The sequence below is a fragment of the Monodon monoceros genome, unplaced genomic scaffold, assembly GCF_005190385.1.
Source record: "Monodon monoceros isolate NGI ecotype Baffin Bay Population unplaced genomic scaffold, NGI_Narwhal_1 Super_Scaffold_18, whole genome shotgun sequence".
NCBI classification, from domain to species: Eukaryota; Metazoa; Chordata; class Mammalia; order Artiodactyla; family Monodontidae; genus Monodon; species Monodon monoceros.
Window position 1 is genome coordinate 70048441 of NW_021703774.1, and position 22643 is coordinate 70071083.

General features: G+C 59.8%; 1 protein-coding gene across 4 annotated transcripts; it reads right to left on the reverse strand.

The window, feature by feature from the left end:
• On the reverse strand, positions 1-15793 carry ZBTB7B (zinc finger and BTB domain containing 7B). 4 transcript variants are annotated; one of them, XM_029229745.1, is made up of 3 exons: positions 15592-15793; positions 2697-3865; positions 1-2305 (listed from the first exon to the last, which is right to left on the reverse strand). In XM_029229745.1, the coding sequence occupies exons 2-3, from the start codon at positions 3857-3859 to the stop codon at positions 1840-1842; spliced, it is 1629 nt and encodes a 542-aa protein (XP_029085578.1). In that variant the 5' UTR covers positions 3860-3865; positions 15592-15793; the 3' UTR covers positions 1-1839. The 4 variants fall into 4 exon arrangements, with proteins under 4 accessions (XP_029085578.1, XP_029085581.1, XP_029085580.1 ...); XM_029229748.1 differs by lacking the exon at positions 15592-15793 and adding an exon at positions 15293-15583; XM_029229747.1 differs by lacking the exon at positions 15592-15793 and adding an exon at positions 8584-9041.
• Positions 15794-22643: the final 6850 nt, after the last annotated feature.

The window sequence follows — 22643 nt, forward strand, 5'->3', positions numbered from 1 at the left end:
TGTGAATCTTAAATTATTATTTCTTCCTGTCACTTACACCCGAGGTGGGGGGCAGGGCAAGGGGAGGGGAACAGGAGAGGGGGGATTGCCTCCCCCCCACCCCGTAAGGCACTGAGTGGAGAAGCCGCAAGGGGGGAGGGGGGAGGCCACATTGTCCTCACTCCCTGGGGCTAGGCCCCAGGTCTCCTCAGCCCTGGGCTCTCCCATCACCTGAAATGCTAAGATGAGGCCCAGGGCAACCCGACCTCCCCCTACCCCAATATATTACATCATCACTTTTTAAATAGATACAAGGACTGGTCCCGCTACCCCCTCCCTGTGACCCCCCCCACTATTGGGGGTACCTGGGCAGCTGTGCAAATGGGCATGGGGGTGCATGGGGGGGCGGGAGAGCACCGGGCCCCTGAACCTGCCCTGTTTAAGGAAGGGGAAGAGCCGCCAGGCCAGGGAGGGGAAATAGTGCAAGGCAGAGCCCAGGCAGAATGGGGTCCAGCACCCAGCGAGGAAGGTGGGGAGGAGATACCCCCACCCCCAGCAGAATTGGGTAGTTAAAAATCTGAAACTAGATTTCAACAAGACCAACAGAAAAGGCTATGTACAGACCGGGGGTGGATTCAATCCTAAGGGTAGAGTGAGGGGATTACTCTCCCCGACCCAAAAGGAAGCCCGGCTGGCAAGGGTCTGGGGAAAGGATCCCTTTCCCACAGGTCCGCAGCCCACCTTCCTTGCGGCCAAGCAAGAAGCTATTTGCCCCGGCCTTGGCAAGGGGGCGCCGCTCACCAGCTGGGGTGGTGGAGGTTGAGAGAAGACGGCTCGCTGGAAGTGGCCGCCAGGGGCGCTCGCCCGCGCAGGGCACGGCCGCCAGATGGCGCCGGCTCGTCCGTTCTCCGCAAGGCTGCCCCCAACCCCTCACCCTGTCCCACACCCTGCACCGCGCCAGCCCGGGGGCGGCGTGAGTCAGGGGCGGCAGCAGTGTCGGCGGCTCCGGCTTGCACCTGGGCGGGGAGGAGAAGAGGGTAGGCCACCGCCCGGCCCGCCCTGCCCTCTGGCCCCGGGGAGGGAGCGGCGGGAACAAGACATTCCCTGCCCAGCGACTCGGGAGGGGAGGGGAGGGGAGGGGAGGAGAACCAGCAGCAGCTCCCGTAGTTGGGCGGGGCCCCTCCCGCTGCCCCCAGGGGCGGGCGAACCAATCAGGCCACCCCGCCCCCTTCTCCAGGACCCCATGACTCAGCGCTGGGAGCAGGGCGGAGGGGGACTAGGATGGCTCCTTCCTTACAGGCCCAGTCCCCCAGTCTTTCAAGCTTCTACCTTGCTTTCCCCCACTTACCCTTCCTTTGCCGCCCCCCTTTGCATAATTCACTGCCAGGAAAAGGGAACAGAAACCAGGAAGGAGGGGTCTCGAAAGGGAGGGGCAGCCCTTCACCCCCTTACACAGCCAAAACCCCAAGGGGCATGGGGGCAGGGCAAGGCTTTGGTCCCAAGCCCCCCACCCCCTAGAAACCCGCATAGCCGAAGAGGGACCCCACAAATCAGAAATACATTATTGCTTCTACTCCCCAGGAGCAGCTGGGGACAGGGACCCCACCTTTACAATGGAGCTGTAAATATATACATAATATCGTATGTATCACTCCTTGGGAGAGCACCCCAATCTGGGGAGCCTCTGCCGCAAAACCTTCTCAGCTTGGAACTGGAATGAGAGCTCTGAGGGAAGGGCCCAATTTCCGATGCCAGGGAGGCTCAGTGCCCGGACCCCAGCGCCGTCTCTGCTGCACACTCCCGCTGCTCAGCATGGGCGTCCGGGCCCCGTGCTGCTCCAGCTCGGCCACTCGTCCCTCTTTAAGAGGACTCCATGGCACCTTCAGCCTGAGGTGTGGTGGGTGCCCCCTCCTCCTCATCGTCATCAGGGGGCCCCGGGGTGGAGACTGGGGGCCCAGTAGGGGCTGGCTCCTCCCAGAATCGAGCCAGAGAGAGTCGGAAGTTGTCCAAGTGGCCATTGGAGAGGTCGAGGCCAGCAGGGGTCGGGGTGGCGGCAGAGGGCGGGGGGTAGTGAGGGGGCGCATCGTCCTTGCGGCGCCGCCGGGTGCGCACCTCCAGGCAGTTCTGGCCTTTGAGGTGGCGCTGCAAGTGGTCCTCCTTGGCGAAAGCCTTGTGGCACAGGTGGCACTCATAGGGCCGGTCCCCTGTGTGCAGGTGCATGTGGTTCTTGAGGTCATAGCTGTGCAGGAAGCGGGCTGGGCAGTGCGAGCATGAGTAGGGGCGCTCTCCTGTGTGCTTCCTCATGTGGATCTTCAGCTTGTCATTCCTGGCACAGGCAAGGGGGAGGGGCAAGGAAACGGTTCAGGATGCGATCCCTGGGTCATCCTGGCCGGGTTCCCAGGCCTCGTCCCACTCCCGTCCCCCACCATTCGTTTCCCTATTACTGCCCCAGGAGACCCTTGCTGACGTGCCTGCAGCTTAACTGGGCCCGGCCACCACCCACTCTGCCTCCAGCACAGCCACATCTTTCATGCCCCAGACCTACCTCCCTTGACTTTCTTTCTCCTGGTCTCCCTCATCTGGTCTCTCTCCTCACCCTGGGCATCACCACCCCAGTCCCTCCAGGATCACCTGCCTCCATACCTCGGGTCTCCTAATCCCTTCCTCCCTCCCCCTCGACATGGCCCCTGCTGCACCCCTTCCCCACTGGTGCTCACCGGGTGAAACGGACACCGCAGACTTCACAGGCGAAGGGCTTCTCACCGGTATGGGTCCTCATGTGGCGTGGCAGTTTGCCAGCCCCGTGGATAATCTTGTGGCAGACCGGGCACTCCTGGGGCATCTGGGAGCGGCGTTTGCGCACTAGCTTGTCCTGGCCATCTAGGCCTGGTGCCAGGGTGTCCTGGTGTAGGGAACTCAGGTAGGCCATCAGGTCAGGATCGATGGCATCCTCATCTGAGCCCAGCTCCTCTGGGGACAGCGGGGGCCCGCCACCCTGCGCCAGCCCATAGGCCGGGGGATATGCCAGCTCCTCCTCTTCTTCCTCACCCTCATAGGCCTCATAGCTCAGGGGCCCCTCATGGGGTGAGGCAGTCCCTGTGGGAGGGCTGTAGCTGTCCCCCAGCCTACTGCCCCCGCTGCTGCCCACTCTGCCTGCCGCCTCCTCCTCCTCCTCGTAGGTCAAGGGATGGGTGGGCACTGTGGGCACTTCAGGCACTAGGTGGTTTGCCCGGGCCCCCTTGGTCTGCAGGAAAGCTTTTCGTGGCTTGCGGCTGCGGCGGGCGACAGGCCGAGGGGGCGGCGGCGGCGGCGGTGGGAGGGGCACCTGTGGAGGGCTGTCTTCACCGTTGGGAACTCCCGAGGCTGAAGCTGTGGCTGTGGCGAAGGCCTCCAGGTACTGGCGAGCTCGCTCACAGTCGTCCTCGTCAGGGCTGGGAGCTTCTAGTCCGCTCCCCTGCAGAATCTCCATGCAGGCAGCGATGACACACGGGATCTCCAGCAGCCGCGCAGCCTGGAGCACTGCCGGCATGTTGGCGCTGCTGGTGGTCAGTGTGGCTGTATAGGCAAACTCGAGCAGGGCACCCAGTGCCTCGGGCCCCACAAAGTCCAGCTCACACACGCCGGCCCCTGCTCCCCCGGCAGCTGCCCCGCTGCCCCCAGCGCTCAGGACCGCCCCGCCACCGCCCTCAGTGAAGAGCTTCTTGAAGTAGTGGCTGCAGGCAGCCAGCACAGCCCGGTGGGTGCGGTATTCAAGGCCCTGTGTCCGGATGGTGAGGTCACATAGGTGGCCCAGCTGGCGCTGCTCATTGAGGCAGCTCAGGAGCTCACTGCTGTGGTCTGGGAATGGAATCCCGATCAGGTCGTCCTCGGGGCTCCCCATCTTCTCCTGCAGAGTCAAGTAGAGAGGGAGGTTAAGAGCGCTCAGCCCTGCAAGGTAGTCCAGGGAAGGGATATATACCAAAGTTGGCCAGGTGACTACAGACTACTTAGATGGTCTTCTAAGTACTTTACACCCACTTCATCTTCCACAACCTTCTAAAGTAACAGTTATCATTCATTTCACAGACAGGAACCTGAGGTGCAGACAGGTGAAGCGACTTTCTATGTTAAGTGCAGAAGAGGTTCAAAGCCAGGCGATGGGCCCAGAGTCCGTGTTCCTAAGCACTGTGCACTATTCTGCCTCTGTGAGAGCAGGAGCCCTGCCTTTCTGGCCTTTCCTAGAGACCCGTCTGCTTCACCTGCCCCATTCCCCGCCCCTTTGGAAGAAGCACTGGACTGGGAGAAAGGATGCCTGGGTTCTGGTTCAGGCTTCATGAAGAATTGGCTGAAGGACTCTGGGTGGCTCTGGCAGCCAGCCTCAGTCATCTGAAAAGTGGGGTAACAGCCTTTGTGATGGAACCTCCTCTCAGCCCAGAGAGAGGCCAATGAGAGAGTTCAGATTCACATTGCGCCAAGGACTGTTCAAGGCAAGGTCAGGTGCTTTAACTTATGTTATCTCCCTAAAGCATTTGGTGTACAGTAAAACACTATGCAAACCTGAGAGGTGGCTTCCCAGCACCCTCCTCCTCCTCCTTCCCCACCCACTAAAAGTTCATCTCCCCTTCTAGATCCCCCCTTCTAGAGGCCAAAAGGGAAACATAGCTCCCAGCATCCCTCCCCCCACATCCTCCCCTCCCCCATGGGGCCAAGGAGCAGCCACCCTTTGCTGGGGTGTCGCTGGCTGGCGCGGGTGCTTCCTGCCCCGCACCGATAAGCATCATCCCCGCCCCCTCTCCCACTGCCAATAGGCCAAGTTCCAGTCCCACCCCTCCCCCACTGGGCTACCACCACCACCTCTCCCTCCCCATTCCCATCCAGTCAGGAGAGTACCCCCTCTCCAGAGGACCATCTTTCACCCTCTATGCTTTCCCCTCCAAGGCAGAGCCACAGAAGGTGCAGAGCTGCCAGCAATCCCGAGGCTGGTGGAGGGGAGGGGAGGGGGAGTAGAGGGAGTCTGGCCTGGAAGTGGGGAGATCTGCTTTAAGTCCTGGCTCTGCTACTATCTTTTTTTTTTAACCATACCATTAATATTTATTTATTATTATTTTTTAACATCTTTATAAGTATTCTGCTGCTATCTTGCTGAATGACCTTGGGCAAGTCATTTCTCTCTGTGCTTCAATTTCCTCACTGTACAAGGAGGGGCTGGGAATGGATGCCCCATGGGCTCAGCCCTTCAGCCCTGACATTTGGTGGGTCTGGAGCAACTGGAGACAGAGTTGGGGCCTGGAAAGAGCTGGGCTCTGGGGTCATCCAGGCTCGAGTTTGAATCTCAGTCTGTGGCTGATTAGCTCTGTGACCTTAAACAAGTGATTTCATCTCTGGACCTCTTTCCTCATCTCCAATATGGGATCATTCCACCTGACTCCTAGGGCTGTGGTGAAGGTTAAATGAGACCGTGGGTGGCACAACGCCTTAACACACACAGTAGGGGCTCAATAAATGTTCTGGCCTTGGCAAGGAGAAACAAGGCCTCACCTAGAGGCAGATTCCACTACACAGATGATGGTCTCTGCTGGGAAACAAGTCTGTCTCCCTCCCTCAAATCACCCCAGGAAGTCAGGTTACTACTAGCTACATGACCTTGGACCAGTCACTTCCTTTCCTGAGGAGGCCTGTTTCCTCATCTGTAAAATTAAAGACTGACCTAGATGATCCTTAGGGCAAGTCCCACTGACATTTTGTCAGTGTCTTCTCTGCCACTCCCAACAGCTGCTCAGTGTTGGCCATTGATGGGGAAGATTTTGGGAGGGGGGGTTGGAGGAGTCAAGGGCTACAGGTTTCCTCTTGAGGACACAAGAACTGCATTGTTTCTGCCTGCCTCCCTGTCCCAGCACCAGAACGCCTGCGCGGAAGCCATGAGTGAGCAGCACCCATGTGGCTCATAAGCCACAGCCAGACACCCTTAGATAGCCCACCCCTTCCCACCTCAAGTCCCCAAATCACTTCTCTCCCTAGGGGCCAAGCAGTCTGGGAGCACTCCCAGTTTCCTGTGGTTCTCCTACCTGTACTTTACAAATAGTACAAGAGGCAAATGGCCCCAGGACTTAGAAACAAACAAAATCGGGTGGGCAGCAGCAGTGGCCACTCAAGCAGCAGTGGGCTCCCTCCTGGGACCAAGCAAATGCTGTCCCTCCTGAGGGGGATGGGTGGGGCTGTCCTCGATGTCCATTGGCCCGGAGCTGGGCACCCGCAGGCACGTGGCTAACCCCATCCCTCTCCCTCCTTCCCTCCACACCCCACCCATTCCCGCTGCTAAGCCCGCCTCCCTTCTCCCACCCCAGGGCCGTCTCCGAGGCAACTTGGTGTGGCGGGTGCGCTGATTGGCTGACCCCGCTGTCAGGTCACAGGCTCTGGCTGGTTCACGATGCAACTCACTCAGGGCTCGGGCAGGGGTGGGTGTTTAACCCCTTGGGCCTAACCCTGTGGCCACGAGGTACCAATGAAGGAAGGGAGAGGCAGAGGACACACATGGGAAGGGGAGGTGTTCACATGGTTCTCTAGCTTCTGGGAAACTCCCCTAGCCCTTACCCAGGGCTCTGGCACCCATGCTAACTTAGGTGCCACCTGGAACTAGGCTGGTGCCAACCAGGCCAAGGGGATACTCCTAGCCCCATCATCTGGGAGGGGTTGCTGGGGTGGAGGCTTCCCCCTTCTTTCTGCCAGGGTGGGGCACTGGTGCCAGGATGCCCACCCCACCTTGGGCACCCTTCCCACCTCTGTATCCCAGAGGGCCCAGCCCCCCGACGCCCATAAGTGTCCCCACCCAGCCTGGCATGCCCCCTCTTGCTAAGACCTTGTGGGCATGGGCGTGTGTGGTGGCCGGGGGGGCAGCTGTGCCAGGGAGCCAGGCAAGGTCTGTTTGGTCTGTTTGCCTGGTAGGGGGAAGAACTGGGGGCCCCACCCCATCTCTCCCCACTTTCCCACCACCCCCCAGGCTCCCCTCACTGTCAGGCCTGCTAGACCGGCCAAGCCGGTGGGCAGCTCTCTTGAAACTGGGCCTTGAGTCAAGCTTGCCCCATCTTTGGTGGGGGGAAGACTTTGGGGTTAGAAAGGTGGGAGGGGGCAAAGGGGGGAGCCCCTATCACCTACCCCTCAGTGCCCAAGGGCACCTGCCAAGGTGTGTCCATCACCAAGAAACCAAAAGGTAGAGGGCACTGGCCCTGGCATGGGAAGGAAAAGGAGGCTGGAACTCTTTCCAGGTGCTGACCTCCAGCAGTGTCCAGTGCAGGGCTGGGGGCACCAGGGCCAACACTGCCGGCTCGAGCCAGCTGAAGAGCTGGAATATGAGGCCCTGAACGGGGCAGCTGAATAAAGCTGGCCCCCCTTCCCTACACCCTGGGGATTAGGGGAGTAAGGCTTAGTGTGGGGGGCAGCAGGCGGAAACAGGATTAGCGGCGGAGAAAATAGATATGGGCCTGAGACACAGGCACACAGAGCCACCCCTCCCCAGACCTGGAGGCCCCCACCTCTGGGCTCTGCCAGAGAGCCTGAGAGGGACCTGGCCAGTCCTCTCCAGGTGTAGCAACGTGGGGTGAGGGAGGTTGAGGACCAGGCTGTGACACCTCCTGCCAGGGTGATGGAGAGGCCTGACACTCTTCCCACCTTAGCCGGCCACCCTTCCCCCTTACTTCTTTCTCCTTTCTGCCCCCCTCCAACCCCCACCCCAACTCCAGCCTCAGGTTCTCTTCCTGTTTTTTTGGAGCTAAGTTTGCACGAAGCCAGGGCTTTGGCCTGTGGCTGGACCAGGGGGGTGGGGAAATAGGACAGCCAGTCCAAAGTCCTCAGGGACCCAGGAATCCTAGTTCCCCAGCTTCTCTCACCCCTTCTTAGGGCCTCTGAGGCCCAGGGGCTGAAGCCATCTGGCCTGCCCAGTTGGGAAGTCAGGGTGAGGGGTTGAGGTGAATCCCCTTGAGGATTGGAATGGCTTTGAAGGAGAGGCCCTTGGCCCAGGGATGCCCTAGGCATTTATGGAGCCCTTCCCTCTCCACCCCAGCCCCTCCAAGCTAGTACATGCCTTCCCCATCCCCCATAGGCCGCTTCCCCCTCCTAACCTCACCACCCCCAGCACTCACACTTCCTGGGGGCCGAGGCGGGGAAGAGAGACCGCAAGCCACGAAGGGGGAAGGAGGCAAGGGGAGTTGGCTGCTTCCCGGTGCCGTGGGGGTTAAGCCTCTCCTCCCTCAAAATCCCCAATTCCTGGTGCTTCAGCTCCTGACAGGAGGGAGACCTCAGTTTCCCCCCACATTTTCTTTCCATGACAACTGCCCTAGTCCACAGCCTCTCAGGCCGCATCAGGGTAAATCTGAGGGAGATAAAAGATGGCGGAGGAAGGAATGGGGGCAACTCCGTCTTCCCCAGCCTTCCCCTCTTGTCCTTTGGGAACAAGGCCCTCTCCACTCTTGGCCCCTTTTCTTGGCCTCTTCCTGTCCCCTTACCGCCTTCTCGGACCCTTGTCTCCCCTCTCCGCGACTCATCCTTTGCTTTCTTCCTTCAGCCCTTGCGAGGCTCCCGCTTCCTCTCTACCGCGTCTATGTCCGTAGGCCTCCGAGGAATCATCCCTACCTCTCCTTTCTTTTCCCTTTTGGTTCTCTCGCTCAAGCCTCCTCACTTCCTCCATTTCATCTTGCTCTGAGCATCCCGTCTCTTCTCCCCAGGCAGGCGCAGTGTGGAGAGGGGCAGAGGAATTAAATCAAGATGCCAGGCCTGCCCTCCAAGGCCTGGTCTTGCCATGAGATGGTCACATTTAAGGTACCCACGGCCCCATTTTGGATGAAGCACAGGGCCAAAATCTGGGGGACAGTTGGGGAAGATGGGAGGGGGTGGTACAGTGAGAGCGGATGTCGGGTGGGGTGAGGGGGACAGCCTAGGCCTCTCTGCCCGTCAGAATTTCCAGCCCTGGAGCTGCTGGACTTTCCCCAGAGGCTGCCCACCCTAGGCCAGGCAACTGTGCACTTGGACAGACCCTGGTCATCAGGGTTCCCAGCGGGGGTCTGCCGGAGCAGTGCCAGATACCCTTAGGGCCTGAGGAGACCACACAGGGTGCCAGGGTCTGCCCTGTGCCCACCCCCTCCCCCCAGTCTAGCGTCTCGGGCTGGGTAACCGAGCTGGCTGGTAACCCCACACCCGCCAAGCCGCCAGCAGAAACCTGAGCCCCCCAGCCCCAGAGGACACCCCGGCCCGATCCCCGGAGCCCGGCTCCCTGCCAGCCTGTCCAACCTCCTGTCCTGGCCCAGCAACCCCTCGGCTCCCGTAGGCCCCTTCTTCTGCTCTCCTGTCCTCCTGGGTCCCCCAGACACAGAAGCTTCCCCACGCTCCAGCTCCTCAGCCCCTCAGTTCCTAAACTGCCCCCTGTGAAGTTCAGACACCCTCTTCCTAGCCTGTTTTTCAGTCCTTCTCTGACCCTTGGCCAATTCTAGGCCTCCAAGCCTCCCCTGGGGCCTGATCTCCCAAGCCAGAGTGTGGCCTACTCACCTGAACGCTGAGGGGCCTTGCCGGCAACTCCTCTTGGCCCCTGGGGGGAGCAGGTTGGGAGGGGTGGGGGAGGGCCGGGCTGGGGGGGTGGTAGGGTGGCTGTTCCCCGCTCCAGCTCCCTCCTTCAAAGGGGCCGCCCACGACTTGGCCCAGCCCCTCCCCCCTACAGCCTTAACCCTCTGGGTGCTGTCCCCCCTCCCCCCAGATGGAGGGAGGGGTTACCAGAGGCCTGGCAGCGTGGGAGAGGGCCTAGAGTCTCTGCCTGTGGTGCCCGAAGCCCCAGCTGTATCCACCCTGGCCCGTCCTTTCTCAGTCCTAAAAGGGGAAAAAGGTGAGCAGTAGGAAAGGTAGGAGCTGGGACAGTCCAGGAGGACAGAGGTGAGGAGGAGCAATGGGAGAGGCAGCTGGAGGTGGGACCAGGAGAAGGAAGAAGGGAGGGGAGGGGACAGGAGGCAGCAGTGGCCAGAAGCGGGAGGAGGGGAACCCTGGACAGGCAGTGCCAGGGGTGACAGGTGCCTAGGTCCCAGCCCCTCAGGGCATATGGTATAATAGGGGAACACAGGGAGGCCCTCCAGACCCCAGTATGTCCCTCAGCACCCCTGGGAGCTGGCCGAATTCTCCCCACTCTGTACTGGGCTGGGGCCCTCAGGGGCTGGGCAAGGCAGCACCCCGCCCTCCCCATGCCTCACCCCAAACCCACTCACATACCACAGTTCCTTGCCCGGGCACCAGCCCCTGCCAACCAGGCCAGGGGGCAGCACTTGTGCCAGCCCCCAATGGCCAGGAGGATCAGGGGGACAGAGCTGGCCTGAGGGGGGTGGACAGATGGGGGGAGCTGTGGGCACCGAAAGAGGAAGGAGCCGGGAGGGGGCATCTGCTGGGAAGCAGCTAGCCCCACCCCTTGCGTAAGCTGCTGCCACCCTGGCTGGTTGGGTGGGACCCGCCTGGGCCTGAGGGGTAACTCAGGAGGGCTCTGAGCCCAGAGATGGGTGGGCCACAAAGTTCCACTTAAACAGCTTCTGGGGTCTCTTATTCCTGGAACGAGGTGTGCCCTAGGTCCCCCAGACACTAGGCCATCCCAAGTCCTACTGGGCTGGGAGGGGGCACCACAGAAATGCCCCCTAAAATATCCCCTCCCCTTTCCCCCCAACAGCTGCTGGCTCAATGCCGCTGGCCTGCTGCCCCTCACCAGCTCCCGGCCCGGTTGGCACCTACCCACCAGGATGCTGGCAGTCCTGCCCTCCTCTCCCTCCTACCCCCCTGGCTCCCAGCGCCCCATGCCAACTGTGGGCCTCGGGTGGGGGAGGGTCACCCCTGTGCCTTGGTGCCAGCTAGGCGGGCCCAGGCCCTTAGGTCCTACAGATAAGGCACAAGACCCTGTTCTCAAGCCATCTCCTCAAGAGGCAGCACACGGGTTAGGGCCTACACAAAGAGAGCCCAGGGGGCTATGGCCAGCTTGATGAGCAGTTATTGAAGGCTCTACTCCCCAAGGTGGGGGCCAGTGTCTCTCCCTGTCACCAGGCGCCAGCCTCCCCGCATTCCCCCTGCCCAAGCATTTGCTTGGGCACCAAAGTCCCTGATATTCCTGAGTGCCCTAGTGCCTGCAGCCTGTGAGGGAGTGGGGCGGGGCTGCTCTCTGCCCTTTGATCCCCATAAAGGGAGGGAACCAGCCTAGAGGGCAGGGGGCAGGGAGGGAGTTCATGGGGCCCCTCCATTTCACCCCTGCCAGGGGCAGCAGGGCAGGGTGTGGGCATCTCTTGGGTGGGGCCCTCAGGTGAGAATAGGTAGCATGTCTCAGCTGGGGGGATGGATGTCAATCATGGGTACATGGTGTCATGTGGGAACAAGATGGTGAGGACAAGGTGGGGGGATGCAGAGGGTCCCCACATTCCAAATCATCCCAGTCCACTTTTAGCCCCATCCAGAAAAATTTCCAGACTTAACCAAATTGAGAGATCAAGGAGGACTACAACTCCCAGTATGCACCACAATTGCTTTGCATGTACCTTGGGAGCTGTAGTTCCCTTGAGAAGCCCAGTGCTCTCCTCTTCCCCAGAGCCTTGCTGATGGGGTGGGGAGGGCAGAGCAGAGGACTTGGTTATGAATCTCCAAGGGGACTGTGTTTAGAAGAGGTACAAGGCAGGAGGTCCATGGTGGGGGGAGAGGACCCCCTCCCAGGCAAAGGGGGAGGAAAGGAGGAAGGAAGGAGGAGAGGATGTCTGTTGAAAGGGGCATATGGGTGGGGAGGAGTTGGGGGGAGTGGTGGAAACAGGAAGGAAACTGAAGCCAGAGACATGAGGTCGAAAGCAAGGGCCTGATGGAGCCCCACTCCGAAGCTCAGCAAGGACTGGGAAGGCATTTCCCCCTGCTGGGCCTCGGCACCATTCTGGTGGTCTGGGGAGGCATAAGAGGAATTAGTGATGTCAAGTAACAGTAGACTGGTGTGTTTGTGGGGGTCACTGGCTCCGTTTACCTGCCACCAGCCCTCTTTTGTCTAGGGCACCCTCAACTCCCGGATCTGGCACAGGTATCTGCTGGCTGGAGAGCTCTGAAAGCTGACTAGGTTCTAGGATGCTAGCAGAGAGAGGAAGGGGTTGGGGGAGGTTAGGGCCAGGCCTGATGGGTATGGTGGAAGGAGACATGTATGGGGTTAGGCCCAGGTGTGAGGTCAAGGAATTGTGCTGGCAAATGAGGATGCCATCCTCTAGGGCTGAGGCCATGGCAACTGGGAGGCCTCAGTGAAGAGAGGGCTAAGATGCCAAGGAAGGCCACCAGCCTCCCACCCATCCCAGGCTGTGGGACAGAATGAAAAAGGCAGCCCTTTCCAGTGTCCCTGTGGAATTTGCTAAAGGTAGCTCTTCCCCTTGTGCCAGGCAGCCTGTGAACATTAACGGTGGCAACTCAGGGGACCAGATGGCAGCTGGGTGCCTTTTCTTAGTGGGGGTGGAGGTCAGAAGTGGGCAGAGGCTCTGCTTCCAGGCCACTTTCCCTGGGCTCCCCAAGGTTCTGGGACAGATGCTTATAGGCCCCAGCCAAGACTCTTGCCAAGACCTGGGTCTGGCTGGGTGGTGGGTCATTCTTGCCTCTCCAAGGCCTTTGATGGTGGGCAACAGTAGCTCTTACCCCTTCCCCCCAGTCCCCCAGGCCCGCCTTGGCGCCTGGCCGCCTGTGTGTTGGCAGGACTGGTGGAGGGGGGGGCGGCGAGGCAACTTCAAACTGTCCGGGCAAAACGTCAAGTTTACTCACGAGTTTACTCAGCAGAAGGAGGGGGAAGAGGCCAGGGCAGGCACACCCCATGCCAGGGTCCTATCCGTCTGCTTTTCCCCACCTTCCTCCCCCACCCTCCTCTTCAGTCCTAGGCCAAAACAGGCATAGGTCCCAAGGCCTGGTGGCAGGGCAGTCTTAACTCTCGGAAGGTCAGGGAACCAAGCAGGCTGGAGGCAGGAAGCCCTGAAGCAGGCCCAGAGGCTTCTATCAGAGGGCAGTGCCCTGCCTGGAGCCCATTCACTACCCGTCTTGGGACCTCGGCCTTAGGCCAGAACTGGGTCTCTTAGCCACCAAGAAGGGGGCAGTACCAGGCCAGGCCTCCTCCATCTGACCAGTCCCCTGGGCAGTGACTTCTGACCCCAAATGCCCAGTACTAGGCTGTGCCTCAGGCAGCATGATGCCATCTGGGCAGCCATAGGATCAGGGGCTGGTTCTCTAGGCCTTGACTTGGAATGAGGGGCCAGCACCCTATCTGACCTACTTCCCTTTCCTCCCCACCTGCTTTCATTCTCTGCTTTTCTCCCCCAGCCTTCACTGTCCCCACCCCAGAGGCGCTCCGCCCCCCATGCCCGCTGGGCCCCCTCCCCCACCCTTCCCCAGGGTGCCAAGTGCAAGCACACAAAGGGCCCGATGGTGCATTGTTAGCCCAGCCCCCGCTGCCCGCCTCGCCCTCCCGGGGCAGGCACTAGGCCAAGGAGGAGCTGGGGGCCCTGGGTGCCAGGGGGCACCATGGGGAAGGGGGAAGAGGTCAGCACCTGTCTCCCAGTCCCTGGGGTCCATGTCAGCCAGAGCTGAGCAGTGATGAGAGTACCCCATTAGAGCAGGCCTCTCTCCTTGACACCTGAGCCTAGTGGGCACTGCCTTCTTTCTTCCCCAGAGCCCCCTTCGGGTGGTATTAACCCCTTCTTGACCCCTGTGCTAAGGTTGGGGGGTGTGGTACCCAAGGGAGGGGACAGTGTCTGGGGGTGCCAGCAGGCTGTGCGGTGCCCACAGCAGCCATGTAACAGAGGCACGCTGGGGGAGCCGGGGTCCCGAGGGCCCGGGCCAGGAGGCACTGACAGAGATTTCTCCTTGCTTCATCAGCCGCTCCAGGGGGAGCCCCCTGCCCTTCTCCCCAGTCACCGCTGAGGAGGAACACCAAACGTTACCCAAACTCAGTCACAAATATGTCCCTCCCAGCCCAGCACAACACTCCATATGCCCACTGTCCCCTCCCAACCTGATGCCCACTCCATGCCAGCTCTCCCAGCAGTGCCAGGAGGGTACAGGGGTGACCAAACCAGTTGGTGTGTGTGTGGGGAGCAGAAGGCAACCCCATAATCATCCAGGCTCACCCCCCTATACACATGCACCCTCAGGAAACAGAGTTCCCATCCTGGTTTAACCCCTCACCGCCCAATCTGGCTCCCCCTGCCCCTTGATAAACTGTCTCCCTCCTCCAGGAATAAGTTGGGGGAAGGCGGAATAGCTGCGCTGACTCATTCCCATTCTCAGCTGCAGCTAGGGGTCTCCAAGGCACTCGGGTGGGGGTCAATTCAAGAACGCCCTCCACCTGGCCCGGAAGCCAGGACAGCCTGCTGGTCTCCCCCTCTCCCCAGCACCCACTTCCGGTGTCCCAAACTAGGTCAGCAGCGCTCGTTTCCTGTGGGTCAGCTAGCACCCGCGCCTCTGCCCCTCCCCTGCTCCGGACCCAGACTCCCCGCCCCCCGCCCCCCAGGGCGCCCCGAGGTCTCACCACGTCTCAGCCGCCCTTTGATACGTGGGGGTTGTGCGGGGCGGGGGGCAGGGGACCCGCCCTCTCTCCAAACACCAGCAGGGCCGGGGCGCCTGGGCAGGCACGTGTCCGGGCACAACCCGCTGCCCACGCCGCCCCCCCACTCCCGGCCCCCCCTCGCTCTGGCCGGGACACGTCGCTCTCTTACTTGGGGTGGGGTGGGAGGAGAGAAAGAAAGCTGGAAATTGAAAGCAGCGCCCCCCACCCCTTTGAATGGCAGCCCTCTACCAGCGGCGCTCAGAGTAGGTTCTACAACAACACAGTAGCGACCCCCACTCCGGGTAGGGGCAGGTGCGCCGGCGCCTGTGGGGGGACGGGTAGTAGGTAGAATTCTTCCCAGTCGCCCACCCTCGCTCTTGGGCTCTGGGGGCCGGAGCTGGCTTTGAAAAGGTGGCGGCGGTACTGGAGCCTGAACGAAGAGAGTGGGATTGAGGGGAGGCGGAGAGAGGGGTCGTTCTATATTCGCTCGGAGGTTGTCGCTGAGTCCCACTACCAGCGAGAGAGCGCGACTCTGGAAGCGCAAGAAACCGAATAGTCCAGCCGGTAACTTTCCCCCAAGCCGCGGCTCCTCCTGTGCTCCCCCCACCCCCCATGCAACTGGCCCGGGTCCAACCCACCGCGCCAGGGGGCGCGGAGTTGGGGGGGGAGCGTTGTCCTAGTTAGAATCCGTCAGCGTTTCCATTCCCTCTACTCGGACGGGTCGGGGGTCTCCCCCTAAAGTCACGAAGGAGACTGGGGGAGCGCTCAGCGCCGCCTCACCCTCTCTCCATCCCGGAGCCGCCAGTGTGTCTGATCCCAGAAGTGCAGAGAAAGTTTCTGGGGACCCTCCGCCCTGGGTTGGGGGCGGCTGTAGTTCCTTCTCTACCTTTCCTCCCAGTTAAAATCAATTCCAAAGACCCGGAGTGTTGGGAAGGCACAGGGAAGGGGAGTGGTGGGAATCTGGTCTGCGTGCGTGTGTGTGTGTGGGGGGGTCCCACTTACAGGACGGACGAAGGACACTGCAGCAGTCTCGAGTATGGGGGACCTCTAGCCAGGAGACAAAAGTGGGGTACACTCACCTCTCTGCCTTTGGGTCCGCTGGCTGGAGCTGCTGAGGCTCCGGGTGTGGGGAGAAGCGCGTCCCCCGCCAGGCCCGGGGGCTTGGGGCCCTGCTCCGGTCCTGGTCAGAAGGCCGCGGTCAGTGGCTCGCTGCTCTCTGCTGGGGGGCTCCTCCTCCGCAGCCCTCTGCCTCCTCCTGCCGCCCTTCCCCCCCCCCCCCCCCCCCGCCCCCGGCCCCCCCCCAACCTCCCCCTCCCAACCCTTAGCAACACCCTCTGTCACTTCCTGGTTTTTCACCCGCCCCCCCAGGCCCCCCTCCCTCCGCCCAATAAGGACATAAACTTCAACCCCTTGGTCCAGCCAGTCTCTGCAGGGCGCAGATGGATCCCTCCCTCCTTTTTCGCTCTCTTATTCCAAGCTCTTACTTTGCTTTCCCAGCTTTTCCCACCCTCCTCTTTTCCCTCCTTCTTTCCTTCTCTCTCTCTTTCTCCCTTCACCTGCCGCGGTCCCTTTCCTCCTCCTCCTCTCCCTCTCCCTCTCCGTCTCTCTCTCTTTCTCTAGCCCCTATCTCTCCCAGTCCACCTTAACTCGAGCTCCGCCCCCGACCCCCATCCAGCCCTCCGCCGCTACTCCGTCCCGCCCCCTGCACTCCACCTCCCGGCCCGCCCATTGGCCTGAACACCCGCCCATCCCAAGTGGGTCCCTCCCTGCGTTCGGCCAGGGAGGGGGCGGAGCCGAGGGGCTGGCCTGAAACCTGGAGGAGGGGAAGAGGAGGGGGCAGTGTCCGCAGCGGCCGGGGAACCGAGCACCCCCATCAAGGGCTCGCACTCCTACAAGAGGGCCTTCCGTAGGGTCAGCACCTCGGGAGGGAAGGGTATTAGGAGGTTAAAGATACACTAGGTGGGGGCAAGGCGGGGACTTAGGGGATTGAGGGAGGGGGGTCCCGTGAGGGGCTATAATCAGGTCAGGGCCCCTGGAGGTAGGGGGAGGGGAGCCACCCGGCCATCAACTCCAGCTCCTACGCCCCACCCCACCCCTTGGAGGCGGGGGAATTGAGGGTGCGGGCACCCTGCGTCCCTCCCCACGCGTGACGGCGCCTCGCGGGGAGGGAACGGCGCCCTGGGCAAGCAGCCTCTGCGCTCCAGCCGGTGCCCGATGCGGCCTTGGCATTGTCGGAGGGGAGGGGCCAGGTCCGTGAAGGGGGAGGGGGAGGAACGCTCACGCTCCTGCTCCCCGCCTCCATCCCGCTGTTCCCGAAGTGGAGAAACTGAGTCTCCGCGAAGGAGGGACCTCTGGACTTGGGTTCGCTCAGAGACCTGGGAGGCGAGAGGGCTCTGAGTGTTTTACGATGTGTATGTGGATTTGGGGGGGGCGGATCAGGATAGGTACTTCAGTGCCCCCCAACTGAGGAAGGTAGCCTGTTTGGGACGCTTCCAACTGGGCCTGCGGCGCTACGTACCCCAAAGAGCCCCTCCCACTAGTGTAAAACTGATTCAAATCCGGCTCCGGCGGGCCAGGTTCCGCTCCCCGAGGCCGGCCGGGCCGAACCGGGTCGAACTTGCTTTCTCCAACCCCAGCCCCCTCCGCAGAGGGCCTCCCTCCCTTTCCAGCAGGTGGCTCCGCGGGACACCAGCTCAACCTGTTGGACCACAATAGGCGGCGCCAGGGGGGCCCTGGCCCTCACCCGGGCTGACCCGGGATCCCCGAGCAGGGGGAGGGGCGGAGTCCCGGTCCCTCCCTCTCTCTCCCTCCGGCCGTGACTCAGCCTCGGGGCCGCTGCCCTGCTCCCCAGCCAGGGGCGGAAAGTGTGAGGCGCCCCTGAGGGCCCAGGCCAAACCAAACAGCCCCCCACCCCAGACATTATCTCACTGTAGATTTAGGGGGGCTCTAGGAAGGAGGGGGTAGCAGTAGCAGGCATGGGTCTCTCCCGCTCGGGTAATCCGCTCCAGGTTTTCCTATCGTCCCTGTCCCTCTTGGGTCCCGAGGCTGGTCACTGCTCCGGGTTTTCTTCTCGGCCCCGCCGGACAGATTCTGGTTCGCGAGCGCCCGAAGCCGGCAGGGTCCAGGCCAGGGATTTTCCCTCCCTTCCCCAGCTCGGGGTCGCGCTAGCCTGGAGAAGGGCCGTGCCAGGGGCAAGACGGCAGTGCCAGAAGCACAAGTGAAATTGAGAGGGGGCTGCTTCGGGGTGGAGAGGGCATGGCCGAGGAAAAGGGGGGCGGGAAAGTGGCTCGGGGAGGGTAGAGCCAAGGCCTCTAGAGGCAATAGAAGGGAGGGCGCCTTGGCATCAGCCCATAGGTATAGAGAAGCGAACAGCGGGCTCGCCATGTCCCCCATCCCTGGGGGTCGCCCCAGGGGTCTTGTTGGACCCCGCCTGGATTTTTCAGTGGCTGGAATGCCATTCCTCACTTGAGTCTCGAGAGTCCGGGAACCTCCTGTTAGTTTCTCAGTGACGCCCCCTCCCACGTTCTCTTCTGGTCCACAAAGCTCCCTCGCTCAGAAGTCGGAGTGGGGAACCCCGACTTTGAAATTCCCGCCTAACCCCCAACTCCCGGGCCCTTACCTCGCCAAACCACTGAGACCGCGTCGGCCAAGAAACGCTGACTGGGGGCCCCGCCCTCTCCCACGAAACCACAGCCTGGCCCCTGGGGCCTGCCGCCACCCCTGCCCCGCCACTAGGCCTGGACTGGAACTGGGAACTGGAGGGCAGGTGTGGGCTCTCCAAGGGCCCTCCAGGGGATCGGGGAGCGTCCAAGATCTGCACGTTCAGTTGGTCTTCAGGCAACCAACTAGACCTTAATTTTGTGTGGCAGGAGGTGGGTAAATACCCGGAGAGTGAGGTGGTTGACCAAAGAGAAGGATGAACGCCCAGGCCGGGAGTTAACCCCTTTTAGGGAGAACTGCACACCTGGGGCTGGGACAGCGATTCGGGGTGAGGGCCAGGTGCCTAGGCCGGGCCACGTGCGCCAAGGTTGAGCTGCAGAGGAGCTGGATGTTTGCAGAGCCTGGAGGAGAGAGGGCTTCTGGCGGGAAGAAAGGCAAGGCTGTGACTGGGCGGGGTCCTGAGTGAGTGGGTCTAGGGGCCTGCTTTGGAATGTGGGGGGCTGAGCTGGAAGCGGCGCATCAGCTTCGGCGCCCACCTCTTCCCCGCTCTCCGCCTTCCCCCGGCTGCCTCCGCTTCCCTCGAAAAACCCGCCGCCCAGGAAACCGCTGGGGGCGCTCAGACCGCAGCCCTGCCGCCCCCCGGCGCCCCCACCGCGACCGCCCAACCCACCTGAAGGAGCCGTGGCTGCCAGGGTTGCCCCCCTCCCGCCGACTACCCCCACACCTGCGGGCTGCACTATTTATAACTCGGCGCCTATTCCGGGCCTCTGGGCGGGAGCCCGGTGTCGCGCAGCGCTAATCATCGCCGGGATCTCTGCGCCCCCCAGGGCCGGGGGAGATAAATTTAGCCTCAGGAAGCTCGGGGGAACATTTTCCAAAACTCCACGTCCCAGAGAAGGCGAAACTGAACCCCTCTGCCCTCAGCCTCCTCCGGACAGCCACCAGGCGGCGCAGGTCCCCCGGCTCGAGAAGCCGGGTCGCTGCTTTGAAGCTGGGGTAGGTAAAGCGTTGAGAAAGAGCGACCTGAGGGTACTGAGGGGCGGAGGTCACAGGGGTCAGAGAATGGCCAGAAGAATGGGTATGCCCCCAAGGCTGGCAAAGACTGGAGTAGACAGTCTCAGCTGGGCATAACTGAGAAAGGACTAATGCCTTTTGAAGGGGAAATAACTCATATGCAAACGAGATGCAAATAGGGACGCAAATAAGAGCGTATGCCCTTGGGGGTCTGCGCTCTGGCGCTGGTGAAACAACTGCCACACTCTCCTTTCTGCCCGTCTTCCAGTTTAGCTGGGAAAACGTGGGACCCGCCCAAGATTATTACTATAATATCCAGTTTATTGCGCACGGTTCCTCAGACCACTTCTCTTGACCCCTCTCCTCCAGCTTCTGCACACCACTGACGGTCTTATATTCGACGTAATCAGCTGGGAATCCTGGATATCAGGCCGCTCCTCCGCATGCTGTCGTACTTGGGGGTCACTTCCAGTTCTGCCGGGTCTCCTTCCCTGTTTTACCCCGCCCAGTCCCCTACCCCTTGTGGCCACTAGAGGGCCCCGGGGCGCCGAAGGGTAGATGAGATCTTACCCATCCCTCCCTGTCTAGGTGCCTGCACATCTTCCTTTATTGCTCCCCTCATCCCCCTCCAGTGAGTTCTTGAGACAGTAGTTTGGACACTTAAAACCTGAACTTACTCTAGTTGGGAAGAGAACATTGCAGGGAAGCTGCCACATCTCACTTTCCCTTCTAGACCAGTGGGGAGGTGTAGTCCAGGGAACCATCTCCTGGCTTTGTGGCTTACGTGAAAAGGGCGTAGCTGGGCCTCCCAAATGAGCGCGGGGGAAATCAAGAACAAGGGGAGATTAGGGTTGAGGTGAAGTGGGAAAGCATGGAGTGGGTGCAGAATAGGGGTGGATAGTCCCCTCCACATTTCTGCTAGCCTGGCCCTGCCTCCCAGGCCACTTAGGCTACCACCCCAAGCACCAGTTCAGAAGAGGAAGGCAGGAGAGAAGCCCTGAATTTGAGATGAGAGAATCTGGGTTCACTAAATGACTACCCTACTGCAGTGTGCTGTTCATATGACTTTGGAGGGGTCACCACACCTCTCTGGGCTTGTTCTTTCATGTTAAGATGGGACAATTGCCCTCGTCCTAACTACTTTTTTTTCTTTTTTGCGATACGCGGCCCTCTCACTGTTGTGGCCTCTCCCCTTGCGGAGCACAGGCTCCGGACGCGCAGGCTCAGCGGCCATGGCTCACGGGCCCAGCCGCTCCGCGGCATGTGAGATCCTCCCGGACTGGGGCACGAACCCATGTCCCCTGCATTGGCAGGTGGACTCTCAACCACTGCGCCACCAGGGAAGCCCCGTCCTGCCTACTTTTGAAGTGGACTTGTGTAACGCTCGCACACTCTGTAGCTGAAAAGGGCTCTGGAATGGTATATGAGGTTTTTGTTATCCTCCCCATCCCTCTCCTCAGTCTTTCCACTTTCAGGGCTCTGACACTCCCTTTCCAGCTCTGACACTCTCCTTGGGCTACTGGCAGTCACGACTTCTCTCCCCTCTTCAGCTCCCACCACCTGCCACAATCACAGGCCCTGCCTTCCACCCCTACTACTTCCCCAGTGGCCCTTGCCAGACATCCCCTCCCCTGGCAAAGTCAGAACCCTCAGACTTCAGGATCCACCTCCAGGCACTGCCCCAGCTTGGTAGGAGTGAGGTCTAAGAAAGGAAAAGGAGGCAAGGGTCTAGAGCTTGAGTCAGGGAAGGGTTGGGGTTGGCCAAGCAGGGTGCAGGCTATGAGGGGGAGAGGGAACTCCAAATTCAGATGGGAAGTTGAATTCTGTGTCCATCTCTACCACTAACCTCTCTCTCCTTGGATTCAGGACCTTCTCGCTGCTGTGCCCTGGGGCTCTGAAGGCACCAGGCAAGAACACTGACCTGCATTTTGTGGATGTCTAAAGAGGGGCTGCCAGGGATAAGAAATAACCTTGAGTTGGAGTACTATAGAGTACAATACTGCTGTACAAAAGAATGGGCAGGCTCTAAATATACTGATGTGGAATCCTGTACGAGGTATGTGAAGGGAAAATAGCAAGGTACAGAACAGGGTATAGAGTATGTTATTAACTAGAAGTATAAGTATATGTAAGTGCAGCCACTTCTCCCTACTTCTATTGCTGTAAGCCTGCTCTGAGCCACCAACATGTCTGGCCCCGATTGTGCCCATGACCTCCTAAAAGGCCTCTACTATCATACCCTTGGTCCCCTAAAGTCTATTCTCAACCCAGCAGCCAGTGTGAGCCTTTTAAATAAAAAATCAGTTTATGCTCAACTGCCTGCAACAGTTCCTCATTTTACTCAGCATAAAATCTCAAGTTCTTATCATGGCCTACTAGGCCTGCCTCCACTCCCATCCTTAGCTTGACTTTCTCTTTTTCCATAGAACCTATCACCTAGTAACATCAATGTACTTATTTTTTAATGTTTATATTTTATTTTCTGTCTCTACCCACCAGAATGTAAACTCCATGAATACAGGGATCTAGTTTGTTCACTGCTGTATTCAAGTCAGCCAGATTGGCGTATAGCAGATGCTCAATAATATTTGTTAAATGAAAGAATAAATGTTTTGCTATTTGCAAAAACATGGATGAACCTGGAAGGTATTATGCTTAATGAATAAGTCAGACAGAGAAATACAAATACTGTATGTTATCACTTACATGTGGAATCTAAAAAATAAAACAAATGAATGAATATAACAAAACAGAATGGACTCACAGATGTAGAGAACAAACTAGTGGTTACTAGTGGAGAGTGAAGGGGGAGGGGCAAGACAGAGGTAGGGGATTAAGAGGTAAAAACTACTGTGTATAAAATAAATAAGTTACAAGAATATATTGTATAGCACAGGGAATATAGCCAATATTTTATAATAACTTTAAATGGAGTATAATCTGTAAAAATTTTGAATCACTGTGTTGTACACCAGAAACTAATATAATACTGTAAATCAACTATACTTCAATTAAAATAAAAGACTAAAAAAAAAAAGAATGAATGACGATGCAGTATATGCATAGACTATCTCTGGAATGCTGGCCAAGATACTGGTCACCATGGTTACCTCCAGGCAGGAGAGCTGGGGGATAAGGTGTAGGAGGGAGATACTTTTTACTATCAGAGTTTATTAGGCATATATTACTTTGACAAAAAAAAAAAAAAAAAGAAAGAAAGAGAGAGAGAGAAAGCAAGAAAAAGAAAATAAGCCCAGAGAAAAAGGAGTTAACTAAGAAGTCTGAGGAAGAGCTGGTCCCTGGCAGTGAGGGAGGGCCACATACACCATCTCCAGGCCAGTGTCCCAGGACAGAATGGAGGGGGGAGGGCATAATTGGGCCCCAGGGAATGCTGGGTAGAGACCCCAGGGACACTTTGGCTGGCTCTGAGGTCGTGGGGGGCTGCGAGTGGGCATGT

What these genes read in the sequence shown, in the direction of transcription:
- ZBTB7B (XM_029229744.1), bottom strand. Translation starts at nt 8,495, where the DNA reads ATGAGTCGCGGAGAGGGGAGACAAGGGTCCGAGAAGGCG. An exon ending in GACAAGGGTCCGAGAAGGCG is followed by an intron (nt 3,866 to 8,456) that starts GTAAGGGGACAG and finishes TTGACTCTGCAG; the next exon opens with GAGAAGATGGGGAGCCCCGA. An exon ending in TGCGGTGTCCGTTTCACCCG is followed by an intron (nt 2,306 to 2,696) that starts GTGAGCACCAGT and finishes TGCCTGTGCCAG; the next exon opens with GAATGACAAGCTGAAGATCC.